The 21,071-nt window shown below is 36.4% G+C and overlaps 1 protein-coding gene across 1 annotated transcript in view; it reads right to left on the bottom strand.

The window, feature by feature from the left end:
* The window catches only part of LOC104618449 (A disintegrin and metalloproteinase with thrombospondin motifs 19-like), a gene marked incomplete at both ends in the record, with an annotated part of 38,666 nt that overhangs the window by 8,409 nt on the left and 9,186 nt on the right, over positions 1 to 21,071 (bottom strand). Inside the window, 6 exons of the mRNA XM_010284043.1 lie at positions 1,370 to 1,490; positions 4,320 to 4,447; positions 7,504 to 7,673; positions 9,261 to 9,391; positions 12,387 to 12,488; positions 19,942 to 20,092. Coding sequence (XP_010282345.1) covers positions 1,370 to 1,490; positions 4,320 to 4,447; positions 7,504 to 7,673; positions 9,261 to 9,391; positions 12,387 to 12,488; positions 19,942 to 20,092 — 803 coding nt within the window. The remainder of the gene's footprint in view (positions 1 to 1,369; positions 1,491 to 4,319; positions 4,448 to 7,503; positions 7,674 to 9,260; positions 9,392 to 12,386; positions 12,489 to 19,941; positions 20,093 to 21,071) is intronic.

The following is a 21,071-nucleotide window of genomic DNA, read 5'->3' on the forward strand; positions in this document are numbered from 1 at the left end:
TCAGACTACCTATGTGAACTTCAATAAGTGGACGGTAAACCAAGTTTTTATTCTGTGTAGCTATGTAATGTTCTATAACAAAATAATGAGTGTTTACAACACCTTATCAATAATCCTAAAACATGAAAATTAAATTGCTCTAAAGCAGCATTACTTATCTTTAATTTCCTTAAGAGCTGATAATACTTTCAAAGTATTGTTGACCATTCAGGTTCTTGAGAAGGAAAATAGCTTACACAGTTGTTTAGAGGGCAATACCACAGTATTGTAGATTGACAGAGAATGCTGAATAAACTTGAAAGTGCGTGTATATTCACATTAGCTATAAGAGAGAGCTGACACATTGTAAGTTCTACTTGCAGCCACCTTCTTCGTAGTTTTTGATGTTTCATCCATGGTTTGTAATCCCTGTTCTGCATTACCTTCAGCTTAAGACAGGGTCAGATGTAAACATCTGAAGACTATGCCTAACTTCTCTTTTTTAAAAAAAGTACTATATTTCAGTCTGTAATGTATTGAAGACCTCGATTTTTCAAAGATATACTGTCTGCTTCTAATTACAGTATTTTTTGATGTGATTTACTTACTGTCTTGAAATTCTGCATATTCTCCACTCAAGAAACTGAAAGTGTAATGGCAAACAAATGCTGGAAACAGTTGGCCAAAAGCTGTTTCATAGACTTTTCTTTGAGAGAAGGTATACATGGTGCATGGCACACATCATTAGGATTTCAATCCTCTACTCTGTCAACACTACTGTACTGGAGCCAGTCAATTATTCTCATTCAAAGAACAGATCACAGCAGTGTTTGAAAATCTCATGTTCATTCTGCATCAGAAAACCTATTTGGTTTTTATGATATGTTATTATTAGTATAAAACAATGAATAATGAAAAGATATAAGACTTCTTCACACATTTGGCTTTATGTTCTCCCACTGCCTGTCTTGGTTTAATGATGTTACTCTATGTAACAGATCATAATTTGGATATTTATTTTGAAGAACACTGAATGAATCTAAACACTGTAAGAGTTTACGGTTCATTAATTTACTAAAAATATATATTTAATTTCACAGACTTTTTCAAAATCAGGGTCTTGTATGAAATAATGTCTGTCTTAATGGAAGGTAGGTTAGGTCATTCCTTAATTTTTTAAGTGAAACCATTTGCAATAATTTTGCAACAATTACATTTAAAAATACTCATGTATTCTTATCTTAAATGTCTTACTATCTTAAAAAAAGTAGATCTGAAGTTCTTGTGAGAAACTGCATCATTTAAAAAAGCATAGCTTTTTAAAGTTCCCAAACCTCAAAGTAATCAAACAGCTACTAGTTTCCTGAGTATTTGAAATAAACAGACTTACCTGCTCCTCTGGTATGGTTAAAATCACCTTTAATAACCTTGCATGACTTTCCATTACCATTGCATACACCGCAATGATCTTCACGAGCCACAGATCCTAATATGCCATCGCAGCCAAATTTCTGTGGGAAAAGAACATAAAGCTATTGAGACACAGGCTATGTTTTTCATAAAGCTGCCTTTAGTAGTAGACATCTCACCCTTTCGCAAGATGCCCTAAACAAAATGATCTGGCCCTGCTCAGAATGAAGGTTGCACTAGTTCATGTACAGAGATCCCTTCCATAGGAAGTTTTTCTATAATTTTATGTATACTGTTGCATTCACTCTTCCTATATACCAGTTGCTCTCCAAGACACAACCATGTTCCCACTTCCCTCCAGGACCTCTGGCACTTCTGAGCCACCATGCAACATACACACCACAGGCTGTCCTGATCAGTGACTGCAACATGTGCAAGTCTACCGTTTTCTACTCAAAATATGGGAGGTTCTTTGCCACACACATATGGTAAAGTGCTGCCCAACGTCTTATTCTGAATAGGATGTGAACACATCTGGAATATGTAAATACAAATTGTATTTTTGTTTTGCTAAAAATATTTAGTTTAAAAAATATTCAGTTTACTCAAGTACTTCCACATTACTATGTTAGACTCATTTCTATCAATAAGTATCAGTTGTAGCTTGACAATAGGAATACATTAAATACATTAAATTAATAGAATCAAAGAATCATAGAATCTTTGGGTTGGAAGGGCCCCTTTTAAGGTCATCTAGTCCAACTCTTCTGCAATGAGCAGGGACATGTTGAACTAGATCAAGTTGCTCAGAGCCCCGTCCAACCTGACCTTGAACGTTTCCAGGGATGGGGAATCACCTCTCTGGGCAGCCTGTGCCAGTGTTTCACCACACTCTGAGCCACCATGCAACATACACACCACAGGCTGTCCTGATCAGTGACTGCAACATGTGCAAGTCTACCGTTTTCTACTCAAAATATGGGAGGTTCTTTGCCACACACATATGGTAAAGTGCTGCCCAACGTCTTATTCTGAATAGGATGTGAACACATCTGGAATATGTAAATACAAATTGTATTTTTGTTTTGCTAAAAATATTTAGTTTAAAAAATATTCAGTTTACTCAAGTACTTCCACATTACTATGTTAGACTCATTTCTATCAATAAGTATCAGTTGTAGCTTGACAATAGGAATACATTAAATACATTAAATTAATAGAATCAAAGAATCATAGAATCTTTGGGTTGGAAGGGCCCCTTTTAAGGTCATCTAGTCCAACTCTTCTGCAATGAGCAGGGACATGTTGAACTAGATCAAGTTGCTCAGAGCCCCGTCCAACCTGACCTTGAACGTTTCCAGGGATGGGGAATCACCTCTCTGGGCAGCCTGTGCCAGTGTTTCACCACACTCGCTGTGAAGAATTTCTTCCTTATATCTAGTTGAAATCTGCCCTCTTTTAGTTTAAAACCATTTACTCCTTGTTCTATTCCTACAGGCCCAGCTAAAAAGTCTGGCCCCATCTTTCTTATAAGCCCCCTTCAAGTACAGAAAGATAACCAGGTAATCTTGTGCACTGTATAAATGCATCTGATAAAACCAATTAAACTCCAACACTGTTTGATAAATAATGAAGATAAAAGCTAGGTTAAAGAGAAGATAAAGGATTCCTTTAAGAACAGAAAACACAGTCTATCAAAGAGTTACTAATTTCCAACCCATTAAGACTGTTACTGCACTTTATGCACAGAATTTTTATTAGAGTTCTTCTACCTAAAAAAGCAATAAAGATTTCAAAATACTGATTATGGCATAAATATTCAAAGAGCTGCGTATCCAAAATAGCACATCTACAAGATATAAATACATAACTCTACAGCTGTAGTCCCCGAAGTTCTTCCTAATGGGTTGTCTAATAAGACAGGGTAAAATGTAGAAGACCTTACAAATTAGACTATCAAATCTGATTAGCAGCTGTCTCTCTGACCCTTGATATGCCAAGAAGTCAACTAAGTCTTAGTCAGGTGAGTTTGGTTTAAGGCTTTTTTTGGGTCTTTATTAGTCAATTGTGAAACGTGGATGATAAAACAAATGACATTTTTTTCAGGAAAAACGGGCTATATATTATCTTTGTGATTAAACCTGTAGTTGTTACATGGTGAACTAAAGCCCCAATTCAGCAAAGTATTTAAGAGTATTCTTGTTGCACACACTCAGTCACTCGAGAAAGGGAAACTATATGTATGTAGAACACATTAGTTATATCTATACATGCATGAATCTATAAGTTAATTTGAAGTTATTACAGTATCTAGCAATGCTGTTTCTGTGTTAAAGGTTGTTTTTTCTATTGAATTCAATCAGTGCAATGAGAAGCGGATGAACAAAAAAACCAGCCCTGTGGGATTTTGATATAGAAGGGTTTCCATATGAGGCAATATAAAAGTGACATAAGAACTATGAACCAAATGAGTTCTGAGGATCAGGAATAGCATGAGCACTCAGCTTTAATTATCTGTTATTCTGCTCCTTTGGTCCTGGTTTATTTAGATGTAAATTTTCGTACTATTGAGAAAGGCAGAATTAGACATACATATGTACACCCCATGGCAAAATTTCCCAACCTGTTGAAAGCTGAGGATGAAGATAAAATCAGTTATACTCATTTTCCACTCTGCAGCAGTTTGTTATAGGCATCCTTATTATCACAGATACATGTTACCCACGCTGACCCTTCAGCTGCTTCACATACTGTGTTGCAGAGTGAAATTAGCTTAAAATATTTTAATATGATACAAAAAGAGCTATTTGGTCTTGGTCATGCATATGGCAACATGCAACTGCAACAGAGAAATAACACACATGCGTTAGCAAATATATGTGCTTGCATTCATGTGTCTGTATATGCAGGTTGAAACAAGTAAATCATACCTGGCATCTACCATCTGCACAGACATCTAACCCATGCTGGCCACAAGAAGTCCCATCCATCACCTTTTCTGTTAGAAGAACGGGTTGATCCTTTCCAGCCGGTGAACAGAATAATGCACATGGCTTGTCTGTAGTAGCAGTTGATGGAAAAAACACAAAATTGGTAAAAATTAACAAATACAGAATTATTATAATTATTTTTAAAATGGATATTTGCTGATCTGTGTGGCATGAATTGATGTTAGCATAACAAGTTATCTTAGATACAGTGAAAACAAAAATACTTTGATCCTTTTGTCTGAAAAACTCAAGTTCTTTTTCCTGCTAGAGCATAATGCTGCTATAAACTTGGCCTACATAGTACTCATGTCATGTTCATTGTTGCAATTAAGAATACGCACATTACAGCTGTCTGAATATTTTGGTTGTAATCTATACTTTCATTCTGCTATATTTTTGGCAGATCATAAATATTGGTTAAAAAAGAAACTTAACACTTTCCAGATTTTCTAACTATGCAGGTCAAAGAGAAAAAAATTAAGTAACTGAGACACCCTGGGAAGAAAAATATATGGATTTACAAAGTCCACATTAAAAAAAAGACAAAAAACTGAACACATTCTTTCTAACATCTTTACCAGGGTCAGGCAATTTTCTACCACATTTCTAAAACATTCTGCAAATAATTTCTAATTTTGAAAGAGAATAAAAACCTAACAATGTCCTATGTATGCATGTATTCCTAATGGTCATAACTTATAAATAATGAAGTTTGCTTCACCATTGCCAAAGTAATACCAAATAAAAAAACCTAAGACTCCTCTCAGTGGTCAACTGAGTAAAAAATTATGTGATTTTATCATATCTTTATTCGCAAGTGTACTGACTCAGAACTTCTTCCTAAATCTGTTGCAGATTTTTGAAAGGATAAAGTCAGTCTTGAACTTGAAACTGATTTCACTTGGACAGAGTCTATGCCATTCTGACTTCATACTGACTTCTAGATTCCTGGAGTGCGTTTTTATTAGTAAATTAAACAGTTCCAGGAAATGCTCTTGGGCACTGGAATTCTACTGTCTCTACGGCTGAACTGTAAAACAGTCTATGCAACAATTTTTGGAAGTGCTAACTCTCACTAGCTTGGTCTAGCCTGGAAATTGCCACCTGCAAAGGACCATTTTCAAAAAACAGTTTGGATGTCACCATGCCTTTTAGAGTGCAAAAGAGTTGAAAAGTATGGACACAGGACTTCTGTGCCAGCTGACTTACACATCAGAGAGTGGTCTGGGCACATTTGATTTACTAAAATTGACGCAGCTTCTGAGTGTCTCTAGGGGACTGGTGCAAACAGATGTGATCTCTTTTGCCAACACGTGAAGGCAGTCAGACACAAGCCATTTCCAGCTAAGAAGTGTGAGTCTCTGCCTGATTTTATGCCCTCTGCATTCCTGTTATAATTCTTCGACAGTAATCCCAAAGTTCGCTGGGAGCTTTAAGCATGTATCAGCATTTTTTAAAGGAATACAAGATTAACAGCCTAAACATTATTTTAAGGACACTGAACTCAAAGAGACAGTAACTCAACAGCATCAGGCAACTTCAACAGACTATAGGAGACCTCATTCAAGTACAGCAACTATTTTGGACATGATGCACAATTAATGTCTACTAAAGGCTAAGAGAGCAAATAATTAAGGATTTGGGACCAATGCATTTCTGTAATATTGGAACTCTTTAGATAGTGTTCACTTTTCTGTCTCCTGGGGGACACCTCAAGACAACACGATGTCTCAGAACAAAGCTAGATGAAAGCAACCATCTGTACTCCTTAACATGGGACGGAAGAGTGTCAGGATTTTTCATCAGATGACTGAATTATTTAAAGTCAGGCTGAAACCTTTTGATCCCCTAGGATATAAATCATGTGTTCCTGCACTAAAATGAAATTTAGTAAAACAAACCCAAACTAATTCACTAGATAAGCACTTATAAAATAGCTGAAGAGAGTTCTCCTTACTATGAAATGAGCTAACATACAAGCCTAATGAAAATAGTCTCACAAGTTTTCACTTTGGCACCTCGAGAAAAGGCTTAGAAGAAATAAAAACGTTGTTTAGCTAGGCATAAATTAAAGTAAGTTCTTGATAATAAATTCACATTTTTGGGGATTCAGCAAAATAGTTCTCATAAAATCTATGCTTTCTAATGTTTTCTGATAATTTGTTTCAAGAGTTAAATATAAATGGCAATAATGAACTACTTAAAATGTGGTAACACATACTTAAACAGTACTCCTGTGTCATTCCACGCTCTTCTTTATCTCCAGTTGCTACGATTTGTTAACTTCTCGAATTAACTGTTTTCATAACTGAAGTCTTTCTGTTGTTTTCTTGTTTTCTTTTTTTTTAAATTAAATAAATTATCTCATAACACTTTAGAGAAAGTTCAGTGGAATGGCAGCTGTTGCTCATATTCCTAGCAAGAACTTGGGTAGAATGTTTTGTTTTCTGGTTGCTGATATTTTACACCAACATTATCTTTGCTAATACAACTTACTCCTACTTGAGCATGATCCTAATGATATGGTATCTAAGCAAGTTTGTTACACTGAAGTATGTAGTATACCCATGCAGTATGCCAGAACTGTGCATGCAGTAGCTGTTAGGATTTATAGAGATCTTAGATAAGTTGGCAGTATGAAGTACACATGGATTTATGCCAAAATCAAACACTGGTATGTGAAATACTCAAGTGTCAAGCTAAAAGTGCTCTCTCCTTCCTCAAAAATAGAAGCACACAACATCCATATTGTCTTTTGGGCTTTCTAGGTAGAAGTATAATGGATATACACATTCTTAATGATGTAGCATCTGTATTTCTGAGTCACTTCATACTACATTTCTGATTAAATGGGACCAAACTGATACTGAATTTCATTTCAAATGTAGTCATTACATATCAAGACGGACTAATCCAATAAGAATATACGAGAAAAGATTCTAGAACCTGTGAAAATACCACCAGACATTGTCTATGAAATAAAAATTACTTACCAAAAATCTTGGGCTTGGGGTTTGTTTGTTTGCTTTAGCTTTTACCATATCTTTCTTAATCAACAACAATACCAACAAGCTATAAGCCATATCAGCAGATGACAAGAACGTGGGAGATGGTATATACTTACCATCATCGATGACAGCCTGCCACTGGTGCACGTGCTTCTGATATGAAGATCTGACACTGAAAGCCTGGCACTGCCAGTCCCTAAAGGCAGGCATGCCAGCAGGACAAGAAGGATTTTCACATACTCTATACTGCATCGTGGGACCATGACACTCTCCTTCAAGGCCTGAACTAGAAAAGATGGCATAAATATTATGCTTTATTGTTGGTAATGTTTTGGTAATGTCAGACTTACAGCACAGTTTATGCTATATACAAAATCAATTTAAATATCAGATTTTTTGTTGACACATAACACTAAGAAATCACCCACAAAAAATCAAAGTCACAGAACAAAACATGTTTGCCTTCTGTTTGTACTGGTTACATTACATAAAAAGAGTCATGGGTGCTAAACCATAATTCACACTTGGCCCCAATGAAGGACTAGGACTCATAGGAGTGTTTAGTTGGGAGAACCTCGACTGCAGTTTTGATATAGTTCAGATCATATTTTTCTAGCTGGACTGAGGCAAAGGTGCCACTGAAAGGAAGTAACACCCGCAGATTTTTTTACAAGAGTGGTGTTGTGAAGTTCAGACAATATGCTTTGTTCCTTTTTGGTCGCTCCAGTTGTGCTTGCAGGTTCTAACAAACAAATGCAAAAGTGAACTGCAGAAACTGGAGTTAATTATTTGGAAACTTGCCTGGGAAAATGAATGAATGAAGGAGAAATTAAGACCTCCCTAAATTCTAGAAATAGCTTTTAGGCAAACAGCTCGAAGTGGCGTTTAGATGGCAGGAAATAGGAAAGCATTCTGCACATCTAAGGCTTCTGTTAAACTACCATGCTTTTGTATAGCCATATCCAAGTTTTCCTCACATTTCTTTACGCAAACTTCTCTTTTTTTAATCCCTCTGTCTTTCCTGCCATCTTTTTTTGCCCCAAAACTGTTACACGCTTTCATCTTTCTTCATTTCTCCCATTTTGTTCTATTATTTTCCTAAATCACCTATTCTACTCTACTCTTCCCTGCCCTGCTCTATGCCACCCTATTCTAGCCTAGCCTAGCCTAGTCTAGTCTTCTCTACACTTGTCTTCATTACTCAGGTCTATTCTGTTCCCACTTCTCTACCTACTTATTCTTTTTCTCTTGGTGTATAAATGACCCACAAAAGAGAGATATCATACTGAGTAATTAAAAGGAAAGCATCTTTTAGCTTGCTGCTGAGATATGGTGAAATGTACTCCATTTCAAGTCCATGGTAAAACTCCCTTTATCCCCAGTGGCACAAGGTTTTCATTTTCACAAGGTACCAAATCTAAATGTTGTTTACAGATGTTCTATCCAAATGTCTGTGAAACAGGTAGAAAGATCTCTCTGTAAAAGTTGCAATTCCTTGGCTCTCCGAACGAGACAGAAGTAAATTTTCTCCAGTAAAAAATTGAAAGACTAGAATTACACACTGATGCTCTGCAAGTCAAAAATTACAAATTTAGTTTTCTGTTGCTTCTTCAGGTGAAGCTTAAAAATGAAGTTATAATCTCCCATTAGTATTATCTAAGCTTTTGACAGAAGCAGGAAGGAGAAAAAATAGTGTTACCATGCATTAAAACCCTTGAAAAATCTATTTTCCTAAGTGTTTTTCGGTATTTATAAAAAATAGAAGTGCTTGTGTATAGGACAACTATATCTTAGTGCGTTTCAGTGCTCATAAAACTTAAATTCTGCTCGGAAATTCTGATGAACAGCAATGGAAACCTGAACTTGTTTTTACCCAGTGCATTTGCGTTGTCGACTGCTGATTCCAGTGTTGCAAGTACGGCTACAAGTGCTCCACGCGCTCCACTCCCCCTCCACATGCTCCGCAAAAGAGGTCCGATTGATACATTCTCCAGCCTTACACCACTAGGTGAAAATTCAGCTCTTAGGTAAATAAATCAACGCATATGCAAAACAATTCACTGCTCCACAAGCACACGGGAAGCACAACATAAACATTTTGTTCAATTAATAGTTTTCATATGAGCGAGTCAGATATGTTTTTGCCTATTGTTGCCCATAGCTTTTTTTTCTGTCCTAGTGAATACAATGGCCAGAGACCTTTCTCTGGCTTGTGACCAAGGAGCAGGTGCAGCTCCTGTCCACAAGCTCCAGCTCAAGTTTATTCCCAATAACAGATGCCTCCTGGAACAGCCTGCTGGAAATGGTCCACAAATGATGCTGTTCCCTTCATCTGAGCTTGGGCACTGCCTAGGAAAGTGCTTCTGGGTCCAGCCCAAACCCATTGCAGGGTTCATCCTCCAGCTGAACTGTACAGATGATCACAGCACAGTGTTCAGGGCTGTTCTCAGGACTTCTTTGGTTCACTGTTACAGTTCCCACATAACTAGCAGGAACTGCATTGTCACTGATTAGCCAGTAACAATTTCAATAGAAAGCTGTATTAAAATAATAGACAAAATGGGATTTTATTCACAACTTCTATTCAAAGAGAGAATGGAATCCTCAATAAGATAGTGTTGAGAAAGCCAAGAGAATTTCTGGCATGTATTTAAATAATAATAATCACCTCAGTAATCTTGTATGCATATACCGTTTCCCAGGACAACTGCAATTTCACACTCAAAAACTATCCAATTACTATTGTTATGCTCTGTAACTTATGTCCACATCTGGTATAAATCATCATAACTCTGCAGAAACTAGTACTTTACCAACTTATACCAGCTGAATATCTGTTCCATGTATTATGAAATTTTAGCAACTGCAAAGCAATAAGGCTACAAGTAGACAATGAACACTTAATGTCATTAACATCAGTAATTTAGCCCACTTCTCTTTGCACTCTGAATTATTGGTGAATTACTGTTATCAATGGATAAAGTTCATTAAGAAGTCTCATATTTTGAGCAAAACAAAACATGTCACTAATGGAGTCAATAAAGGCCTTTGTCACTTTTAGAATACACTTCAGTTATTTGCAGTGTCTGTGCTAAATCCTTGTCTGGTGATCTTTAACTTCACCTGCAGTTTCAAACTGGTCTTCACTGATCAATTGATCTTAATTTTCTTTCTTAAATCATGGCATTACAATATTGGCATAATTACACCACCTTTGAAAAGTCTTCACATAGGATGGCTCAATCATTATATTGGACTTGCAGTCAGAGACTACAAATTTTGTAAGGCTCTTGGATATTTTAGACCCCAAATGCTCATATTTATTTAAATATATTCCTTCATATATAATATGCAAAATGGATTTTTCTCGAGAGATAACATCTGCCTTGCATAAAGTCTGAGGGATGCTTATCAAACCTTGACTTAAAAAACAACCTAGTTGGACAGGCTGTTGAAATGACATTTCTGTCACTTCCTAGGATCCTAAGAGGAGCACAAGACAACATTACTCCATCTCTACGATAGAAGAAAACAAAGTCAGTGATTTGTGTAATCTGAAGATCATTTTGGACGAGTAAACAATAATCCCTTCTAATCCTCTGAAGATGTTTCGGTGATGTCTGCTTAGTCTTTTACTGCTAGACATAAATGAGGCATCTCTGTAGCCTGGCACAAGGCTCAATGAGCATTCTAATTAGAATCAGTACTTTATCTTACCCTTACTAATTATTTACTTCCCACTAGCTAGCTCTACAACAGAGAACAGTGTTACCTTCCTCACTCGACTTTCCCAGGACGCATGTCACTGCCATATCATAATGCCCCCACAAGTAAAAGTTAGAAAGAGTCCTCTGCAATGAGTTGCTATTATCACCTGTTGCAAGTCAGGCATTAATACGCAAGGTGCACGCTAATTTTGGGTGCCCAATTCACGATGATGACAGTTTCACAATGAAAAATTCTGGGTAGTCTTAATAAGAGGTGCTGCTTTCTTATTCCATACCATGGGCACGCCAGTCTTAACGTAAAGAACGGAACATCAAACAAAGGGCATGTCCCTGACTTTCCAGGTATTGACTTAAGACAGAATATCAACTACACACATTTATCAGAATCAAGAGATAGCAGCAAATGTCATTGCTTTACAGATATGAAAATGAATAAAGCCTGTTTTTCCTTTAGCATGTAAAATGATATTATCTGAACATTTTATCTTACTCAGTTGATTGATTTGTTTACTTTTTTAGGGGGATGATGACAGTCCTGGTGAATGTAATATGATTCAAAGAGCAAATCACTCCTGTGGGAGACTGCTGTCAGCACAGTATCACGAAAATATGAAGATATATGCATGCTCCTGCCCTGTTAATCTATTTGAGGTTATTATCTTCATTTACAGTTATACACAGAGATGACAGAGATTATTCAAACAAGAAAGCTCTTGAAGGACATTTAATGTAAGTCTGACTTCAGGTGACCATTTAATTTGTCTTTGATGGCATGCTTTTAATGATATTTTTCTTTCACATGCACTGACACTATAAAGTTCTTTACAAAGCTTATCCTGAAAAGTCTTATAATAAATCTGTATTAATCACTTCAATGACACTATTTCTAAATCTTAAATCATAGCTGAGAACTTCCTATCTTTGAAAGCCTATGTTTCTGTTTACAGCAAGCAGTGCAACAATGACACTCCATTCATAAATAGCCTACAAGACCAGAATGAATTTGAAATAAAACAGTGTAAGCATTAAGACATCTGTGGCTTTGGCTAACTTTTTAAAAAATTCACTGTTTTTAGGGAAATGTATTTTTTAATCATACCTATATTATATAATACACAAAATATAATATATTAAACTATATTTGTATGATTTTTATGATAACTGAGGTAAGCAGGAACTTTAAACAAGTGCAAAGACCTATTCGGCTTCTTTCCTTAACTGCTAGGTGTTCAATATTATATCATTTTTTCACCAGAAACAGTGAAACATACCTTTCCAGTGTCACAGTCTGTTCCATCCATTGGTGGATCCAATTTAGTTTTGCATTCCTTCTCACTTTCCACCTTACACCACAATCCGGTGCAAATGACATGCTGAAAACCAAACAAACAGGTAAGCACAATATCTATCTTATGCAAAATTACTTTCTGCATGCAATCCACTCATGTTGTCATAAAGTTACCAGTTTGATGGTACTGAAGTATGTTTAGAGACAGGTTAAGCATGCACAAAAACCAAAGCAGGCAGACTCTGCCTAGACTTTTACTAATCATGAACACATGGAACAAGTCAGGCTGGTGTGTTGATAGAGAGGGGGAAGCACCCTCTAAGTCTAACCCTAGGGTCATGGTCTCTGCATGCGGCAGATGTGACAAAGCACATATGAGCTACTTTGGCCCATGATGTGAAGCAGCTACTGTGCAGATGCACTATCCCAGAGACTGGAAGAGGTGTGAGTTTTCTGGGAATTATTTTTTAAATTAATTCATATTTTTACTCCTTTTATTTAGCGCTCTTTCATTTTATGTGAAAGGGAGAAAAAATAGCACTGTCAGTAGCCACAAAAACAAAGGTTTTAAAATGAGTCCATTTCTATATATAGGGACTAATGAGTCTTTGTGCAGCTACACAGAAATATGCTCACAGGAGTTTTGTAAAAACATGTTTGTAAGAAACTTTGAGGCTCCTCTAGGACTTCCAAATCCCCCTTGTTAATACCATCATTGGTATCTTATGATCCCAATGAGATGCTACCTTGTGCTCTTGCAGTGTTTCCTAATTCCTCTAGAATTCATTCATTCCTCTAGAAATATCTCAAAAAAGCAATCAAACCTGACATACACCAAAAAGACACAAAGTAACCTGACAAATCAGGATGAAATCTTTTTGCTGGGAAGAAGCGAAGGAAGATAAGAAGGGTACTAGTCAGTAGTGAATTTTAGAGATGGAAAGAAAAGCTGCTTATTCTGTCCATCTTGAGTATCAGAACAAGACAGTTTTACCTGCTTCAAAAGAAAATAGAGCCTTGACATATGCTGGCTCACATTTCCCCAAATTTCCTTGGCAGCTTTCCCTATTTTCTTCTACAAAGTCCTCCTTCTCCCATGGTTTTCAGGCATGACTTCATTCTCCTTGCTGTCTTGTCCCCGCCTTGCTGGTAAATTGGGTGGAAGTGAACAGACAGCACGTGGGGCTCAAATATGGCCTGAATGTTATTGCATGTGCAGACTGACTCCCCCAAAATATGTATAGTACTCCCAAAGAGGAGCAGGACTGATCAGGAAAGGGGGAACGGTTGACAGGGGGATTAAAGATAAAGATAGGTTGTTTTTTTGAAATGAGGGTTGCCAGGAGGCATGCTTCTTCTGACTGAAATGATTTGTTACATTGGTAAACCTAGCAAGAGTCTCTGTGCCTTTTACACTATGTATGAAAAATGTGTGATAAATCTTACGCTGCCTTGAAAAAAAGTCTTGCTGCACAGGAAACATTATTCAACAAAAGATTGTGTCTGAACCAAGGAACAGGACAGTTCCAGTGGGAGTCTTGCATGTAAAAATGTGTGTAACATCAGCTTTCACAAAAAGTTAAAGATTGTAGAGGTCTGAAACATTGCACAGAAACAAAGAGACAGGATGGCAGCAGACTCACTCCTGATTGATCATGCAACAGTTTTGTGCTGAAGCTGAACCAACACGACAACAGTTAGCCTAGGCATATCCTAAAATAGGAGCTATAGAAGTCCCATCCTGTTCCTGGATGATTGTAACAAGCATTTTTCAAATATCAGACTGTAATTTCTGTTCTTGTTCAAGGGAGAAAGACAATTTATTCATATAGAAGTGTTTTTAAATGTGCATTTTAACTTCAGAGCTGAGAACTAAATTCAGCAAGGAAACTTCTGGGCCAGTTTTGAAAAGACAATGTAGATGAGACAGAGTATCAGATGTTCATGACAAAGTGCTTCCACACCAACTATGAAACGTCAGACTACACTGTTGGAACAAGTCCACAAAAATATACGCTAATTTCATGTTCCTAATTCAAATAACTTTTTTCATATCCCTACATCTTCATTTGTCAATGACTGCATTTAAGCAAAAGTCGTGCAGGTTTTCAAACCACAAAGTCAATTTTTCCTTTATCTCATCACATTTTAAAGTATGTTATCCTTTTTTTCTCCTAAACACTTTAATCTTGTGCTCAATTTCACTAGCATATGACTGTGGAATGGTGGAGAACAAACCTATAGTTCCTTACAAATTCAGAAACAATTCTTCTAAACTTAGGAACACATGAAGTCAGATTGACAAGGATTTGGGTACCTGAACACACAGATGCACTTGAGGTGTGTAAAGTAAATCAAGTAAATCAAATCAAGACGCTTGACTTGCTAATGTGCTTGGTATACATTTGCATGTTTCTGCAAATATGCAGAAAAATGCATATACCACCTCCTTATGAACCATGAACCCAACCTCCCCAGCTAGAAACATCTTAGAGTCTTAAGTGTACGGTATTCTAAAAACACTCACTTCACCAATTTTTGAAATAAGCATTCAATATTACTGTAACATTTCATCCTAGACTTTGAGATTCCCCAAACACAAGAAAATGGAAATATGAAATTACTAAAGTTGGAGTATGACTTGTAAAGTTTTTTTCTGGGCTTTCCACTTCAGTCAAATCACAAATAGACTCTTTAGTTAATCTTGAGATTGAACTTCTGCTGCAGAAGTAAGAGAAATTGAGATTACTGTTACCATTTAACTTTTGGGGATTCCTGCCTGTGGCTGGAGAAAAGCCATGATGCACAACTTCTATTTTTTCATTAGCAACCTGCAATGCTACAGATCAGGACTGATTTGAGCACTAACAGAAATCTGGAGGCCAGTGTCAATATTACAGTTGCTCCAAAATCAGAGCACAAACTTCTAAAACAGAAATGTACTCCTCTGGGGAGAAAGTTTCATTCAGTCCAAATCAGGATAGCTAAGTTAATGTTCACAGAGGTTTACTAGCTGTCTATCATAAGCTGTTACAGTTTTTTAGACTAGCCAAGGGAAGTAAGACTTATTGGAGATGATAAATTTATACTTGTGATATTACATTTCATTGTGTGTACAGTGGAAAACAAAATATTGCCAAGCACACACAAAAGACTTTTTTTCTGATAGAACTTGTTAATCATGGGTTTTAACAGCAAAAGCTTGTAAAATACAACATGAAAGTCCCAATGTACTACAGAAATAGCAGGGGTCATTCTAGCTTTTTGGTGGGTTTTTTTTGAACGAAAAGAGTGAGGCAGGTATGTGTGCAACATAGGGCTGCTTTTCCAGTCATAAAAGCATCTAGAAAGAAGGCTCAGTTGAGAGGTAAGACCAGAGACAAAAAGAGCATTTCAGAACTGTATTTGTGCAAAGTCAAGATTGCTTAAAGTGTGGTGGTAGAGATGAGGACAGGTATTTCACCAAGGCTATAATATTTCCATGACTTTCGTCCTTTTCCTTGTGATGTCTCCCTGAAATGTCTTAAAAATCACCATGGAATATAACCAGTCTCCTACTTCTTTGCAAAGATCACAGCTGTGTTATGACAAGAATTGTTTTAGTGGAACTGACTAGATAGCATTCGCATCCTGGACTTTAATCTTAAAAGCCAACATTTAATAGTTCAAGAATTATATTCAATTGTCAAGTTCTACAATCACATTTAATCATCAAGAACTCCTTCTGGGCCATCATCTCACTATCTGTTATGTGAAATAATGTTAGGGTCTAATTGATTCTTGTGCGAGACATCATGGGCATAAAAGCAAACTTGGCTCCCTTACAAGATAAGCATGGTGACATGATATGAATCTTGTACACTGAGATCCACTCACACTTTTCTCAGGCTCTATAAATTTTGCTTAGGGTATGAAAAAAAAAAAGTCTTTGAAATAAAGATGAAAAGGAAAAAATGAAGTCTGGACACCTTTCATGAAAGAGGAGCAGGAGGGGCTCACTTAGGAAAATAGGGGAGTAGGCCCTCAATAGTCCCTTCAGTCCTTTGCTTTAGCCATTAAATCATAAAGAGGAATTCCTGAGAGCAAGGGGGAATCATGGGCATCTGCAGAGTTTCTTAGAGGCTGCCATTTAATGTGACTGTAAATTATCCTAAAGTGCTGCTCAATAATAACGTTTGTAGAAAATCACGTCAGCAGAAATGCATTATTTATTGTACCACTGATATTTGTAGATTATTTTTAGATCATAAAGAAAACTATTTTCTATCTTTACTCCATTGTTTTCTTAGTTGAGTAGCTGTTATATATGAAACATTCTTACATTAGTGTAGAAGACTGCATGGAAGTCTGGTCATCAAATTATCTTCTAGTCACAAAAAATGTAAGACTCTGACATAGTTCATAATTTACCTTTTACACAGATACACTGAAGTGCATGAACTGTTCACCAAGTAGAATGTATCCAAGAAATCCTGGGCTGTAAGTTGTTGGATTTACTGAAATTTAAATGAACCTTCAAGGAGTATGTTTCTCTCTTGTTTCCTGGCTTGTGGACAACAATTGTAAACTGCCAGTTACTGGCACAGTAGAAGAGAGTGTATAGAGATAAAAGAAAGTAGTTTGGATTTCACAGAAAACCCAGTGGTTGCCAGTGTATAATAAAATATTTATTTTTAATAATTAATACTGCAACTAATGAAATACAGTGTGAAATTTAGAAAAGTCTTCTAAATGGTGATTGGTCTAATGGCAGCCACAATAATCTGCAATAATCACAATAATCTAATGAAGGATTTCTGGAAAATTTATATAGCTCAGCTCTAGCACGATTTAAATTGCAACATCCGTTTTCTCCTTTCTCTTCATACATAGGAGAAACATATGTAAGTGCAGGACGACTTTCTTTGGGCTGTGCTCTATCCATTGTTCCAAGTTTCCTCTTCACCATAGGAATCTTATTTAATTGGACTCAGGTACTATAAACCTCCCTAACAGAAGAGATAAATTTAAGACCCACAGCAGGGAACAAAAAAAGGAGCTCTGAAAATAGCGCCTAAACTTGCTATAACTATCTCTTCAGGTCTACAGTCTGAGAATCAAATTGCTTGGAATTTTTTGTTGGGGGGAAGGTGGGAGTATAAATATTGCTTCCAGGCAAGAGAACACAGAGGCAAACCAACAAGGTGACTTTACGGAGGTTGGCAGTGGAGCTTTGGAGAACTTCTCTTCTGCCTCAGTGCTTTCACATGATTTTCTGAATTCTGTCCTTTGTGTCTTTTATTTATTTCTGTGTAATTTCTAATAGGTCCAAAGCTCTTAAAGATGCTCTACAATAATTTTGTGATTCAGTATTTGCTTATATGGTTTCCAGTTCAAGGTTACCAGTTTTGCAGAGGACTTTGGTGAAACTGAAGAAAGTTCTTTCCCTTGCTCCCTTCTCAGAAACTGTTACCAAGTTCTCTTTTTCTTACTGTTAAGACCATAAGGTTATCAAGCAACAGACTTGGTTTATGAAGAAAACTGAAAATTCAATTGCAGTTTGTCAGAAAAAAATAATAGTTTAAAAGACGACTGGCTTTTCGTATTGTCTTGCATCACTACTAGGTTCTTTCTTCAAAGGAAGCCTGCATATCTTTGGATTTAAGTTACAATGGTGTCCTAATACTAATGTTTAACAGGAATCTTCCTAAACTAAACATTTTAATGTACAATAATGGTCCAGTAAGTGGAGAAAAGTGGTAACAAATGATTTAGCTGAAATGTGTTCTCTTATGTACAAAATGCCAGAAGAGGAGAAAATGACTGAAGATGATTAGGAATGGACAACTAGGTACCACCACCCAGAGCCTATGTACTCCCTGTGCAAACAGTTGAGCACTACTAAGGTAGTGTTAACTGAATTTAACTTGATGACATTTCTAAAATAATGATGAAAACCAAAGAAACCTTGGAGTCAGGACACCGAAAGAAGACTATTCACTGCATCTGTGAGTGAAACACAACAGGCCCAGGATCACTTTTCTACATGAATTTAAATCCCTGAATTAAAACTAAACACAAGGGTATTAAAGGAGGGGAAGTGCCCAGAGAAATGAAAAGCATATAAAGGTATTAGGCAACAGCAAGTCTCCAGGTTTGACTATCTCTTCAATTAGTTTTCAAATTCTTTTACCTGGTAAAGAAGACCTGGAAGAAATAATGGGCTACTGCTGTACTATTTTCTTGTTCAAAATAGGTTTCTAGAGAATGAGAAACCAAAATCACATCTTTTAATTGAAAACAAAGTACTAAAAAACAAGAAACAGATTGCAATTCATGAAAAAAGCACTTAGAAGTAATTAAGAACATTTATAGAATCATTACATCAAGTTCTACTGCTCGTCTCTCACAGTGAAAATGTTTTTAGTAAGACAGTTGAAATAATAACCAGTAACCTACAGGTCCTTTTTTATTTTCACCTATGCCATTCTCAGCATGTGGTAGTCATACATGTATTACAATATTGCAATATTCCAAAGGATATATATCCCTTGGGAATCTTCTCTCACTGAAACTTGCTAAAGAAAGAGTATGACATCGAAGCTGAAAAGATGAAGAGAACTGAAGAACTAAAGAAGGAAGGAATTATGCTTTCATCGTAAATGCCTTTTCCAGGATATCTGTCCGCTCTGATGCTGATGAAATTTTATTTCACAGTTCTGCCTGGCCTCCATTCTATCAACCCATACTCCATACTCTTTACAGCTTTCTAATATCAACCCATCTTATCTTGGTTACCTCCTCAAGGGCAGCCAACATGTTTAGTACCTGTCCTGTTGACATTAGAGAAGGATAATTTTTCTCTGTTAAAACCATTATTAAAATGCTCTTCAATCAGATGTCTACTAGTATTAGGCCATACAAATACGATGAGCTCTTCAACTTTGTTAACCTCTCTTGTCCAGATGAATATATAGTGATACTGCTTAATGCAACAGCATGAAGCAATGTTGGCAAACTAACTTAAGTGCTGGAACTCCTATTGCTATGGCCAATGCACAGCTCTGCCAGGGCTCACAGGGGACCTGCGAGGAGTCAGGGTATATTCAGCAGTACGGAGAGCCTAGCTAACACCACTATTCTCCCTAGGAACGTGCACAGGCACAGCACACTCTACCGAAGGTCAGATATGGAGTTTCAACACCCAAAACATAATGAAATGGAACCTACACATGAAATCTGGTCCCAGTGGAATACATTGCAAATATTCCATTCGTTGCAACGAAGTGACTTCACACTATGACATTTTCTATTTCTAAAGTACAAGGAACATACCACTGGTATGCTATGATGGAACTTGATTCAGGATGTTTGCAGATCCAAAGCAAGCCTTGCAAGGTAAACAAATGAAAATGTTCATATTAATGTTGGAAAGCAAAGTGTAAACTTCTTGTTTCAAAGGTGCTATATTCTCTTTCTCTCAAACACATGCACAAAAATGCCTCTCACTGAAAAATGAGTCGGTAGGTGTATTTTCTGAAGTAAACACCCAACCTTACCTGCATTTCTTGGCAAAAGGAAGCAGTCGGTCCAAAAAGAATCTGACACTGTTCATCTGCAGTGTATGTCATTCCTGGGAGCTTGGAGGGAATAATCACAGAATTGAGGCTCTGAGGATTCGTCTGTAGCAGACAGTTACTGGCCTTTGACCTGGCAATATGCAGAGATTCATACGCTGAGCAATCCTAAAGAGTTTGACTGTCATGCTGACTTAAACATGCATTTGACCTTAGAAAAATGTGGACTCTTAAGATTTTTTTATTCGTCAGCATTGGGCTGTCATTCAGAGAAATTAGTATTATTTTTACTATTAAATCAGTATTAGAATAGAAATATACTAATAGAAATTAGTATAGCTTACTTGATATAAGTTAATGGTAAGTTCTGATGTCTGCACATTTGCAGAATGACAATATAATTTATAGGCTACAACAGGAATTTCAGGAAAGCGCTGCACAGTATTTTACTGTAAAATTTAGTTAACTGATCAATGTTTGTATAGAGTTCTTTAAGCAATTATAAAAAAGTAGACATTTTATAATGCATAGGCAGTTGTTTAGCTTAGTTTTCACATCTAGCAAGACCTCAAATTAATCACTTCATATTTAAAAATACATACATCTCTAAGCTGGTAGCCAGATATTTAACTTGTCTCAAAAAGTGAAGAGAATATATTTGAAAATACTTAAATCTGTTAAAGCACCAAGTCATGGTTTTGATTTCCCTCTAGATTCAGTACAAATGTGTCAGACTGACACATCTAACTTACACTAACTATTCCAGTGTCATAAAGCAGACCTTTTGAGGACTTCTTAACTGTTGCAAGTAAATTCTCCACTGATATATATACATATAAACTTAAGAAAGGAACAGAGCTTTAGGGAACAGATCCTATTTAAGAGATATAGAGGGAAACTAAATGTTTTAATTTGGTTTCTAGTTATACTATTCTCTATTAAATATCTCATAGTAAATTTCTATTTAAAAATTAACATAATGTAATTATACTGCATGGTTTGATAATGCATGGTACAACATAGATCAGAGAATCTACATAATGTTCATAGTTCTTTCACTGTCCAACATTCTTCAATACATAGCTTATTAATGTATTTTAAACATATTTAAA

The sequence above is a fragment of the Phaethon lepturus genome, unplaced genomic scaffold (assembly GCF_000687285.1).
Source record: "Phaethon lepturus isolate BGI_N335 unplaced genomic scaffold, ASM68728v1 scaffold11683, whole genome shotgun sequence".
NCBI classification, from domain to species: Eukaryota; Metazoa; Chordata; class Aves; order Phaethontiformes; family Phaethontidae; genus Phaethon; species Phaethon lepturus.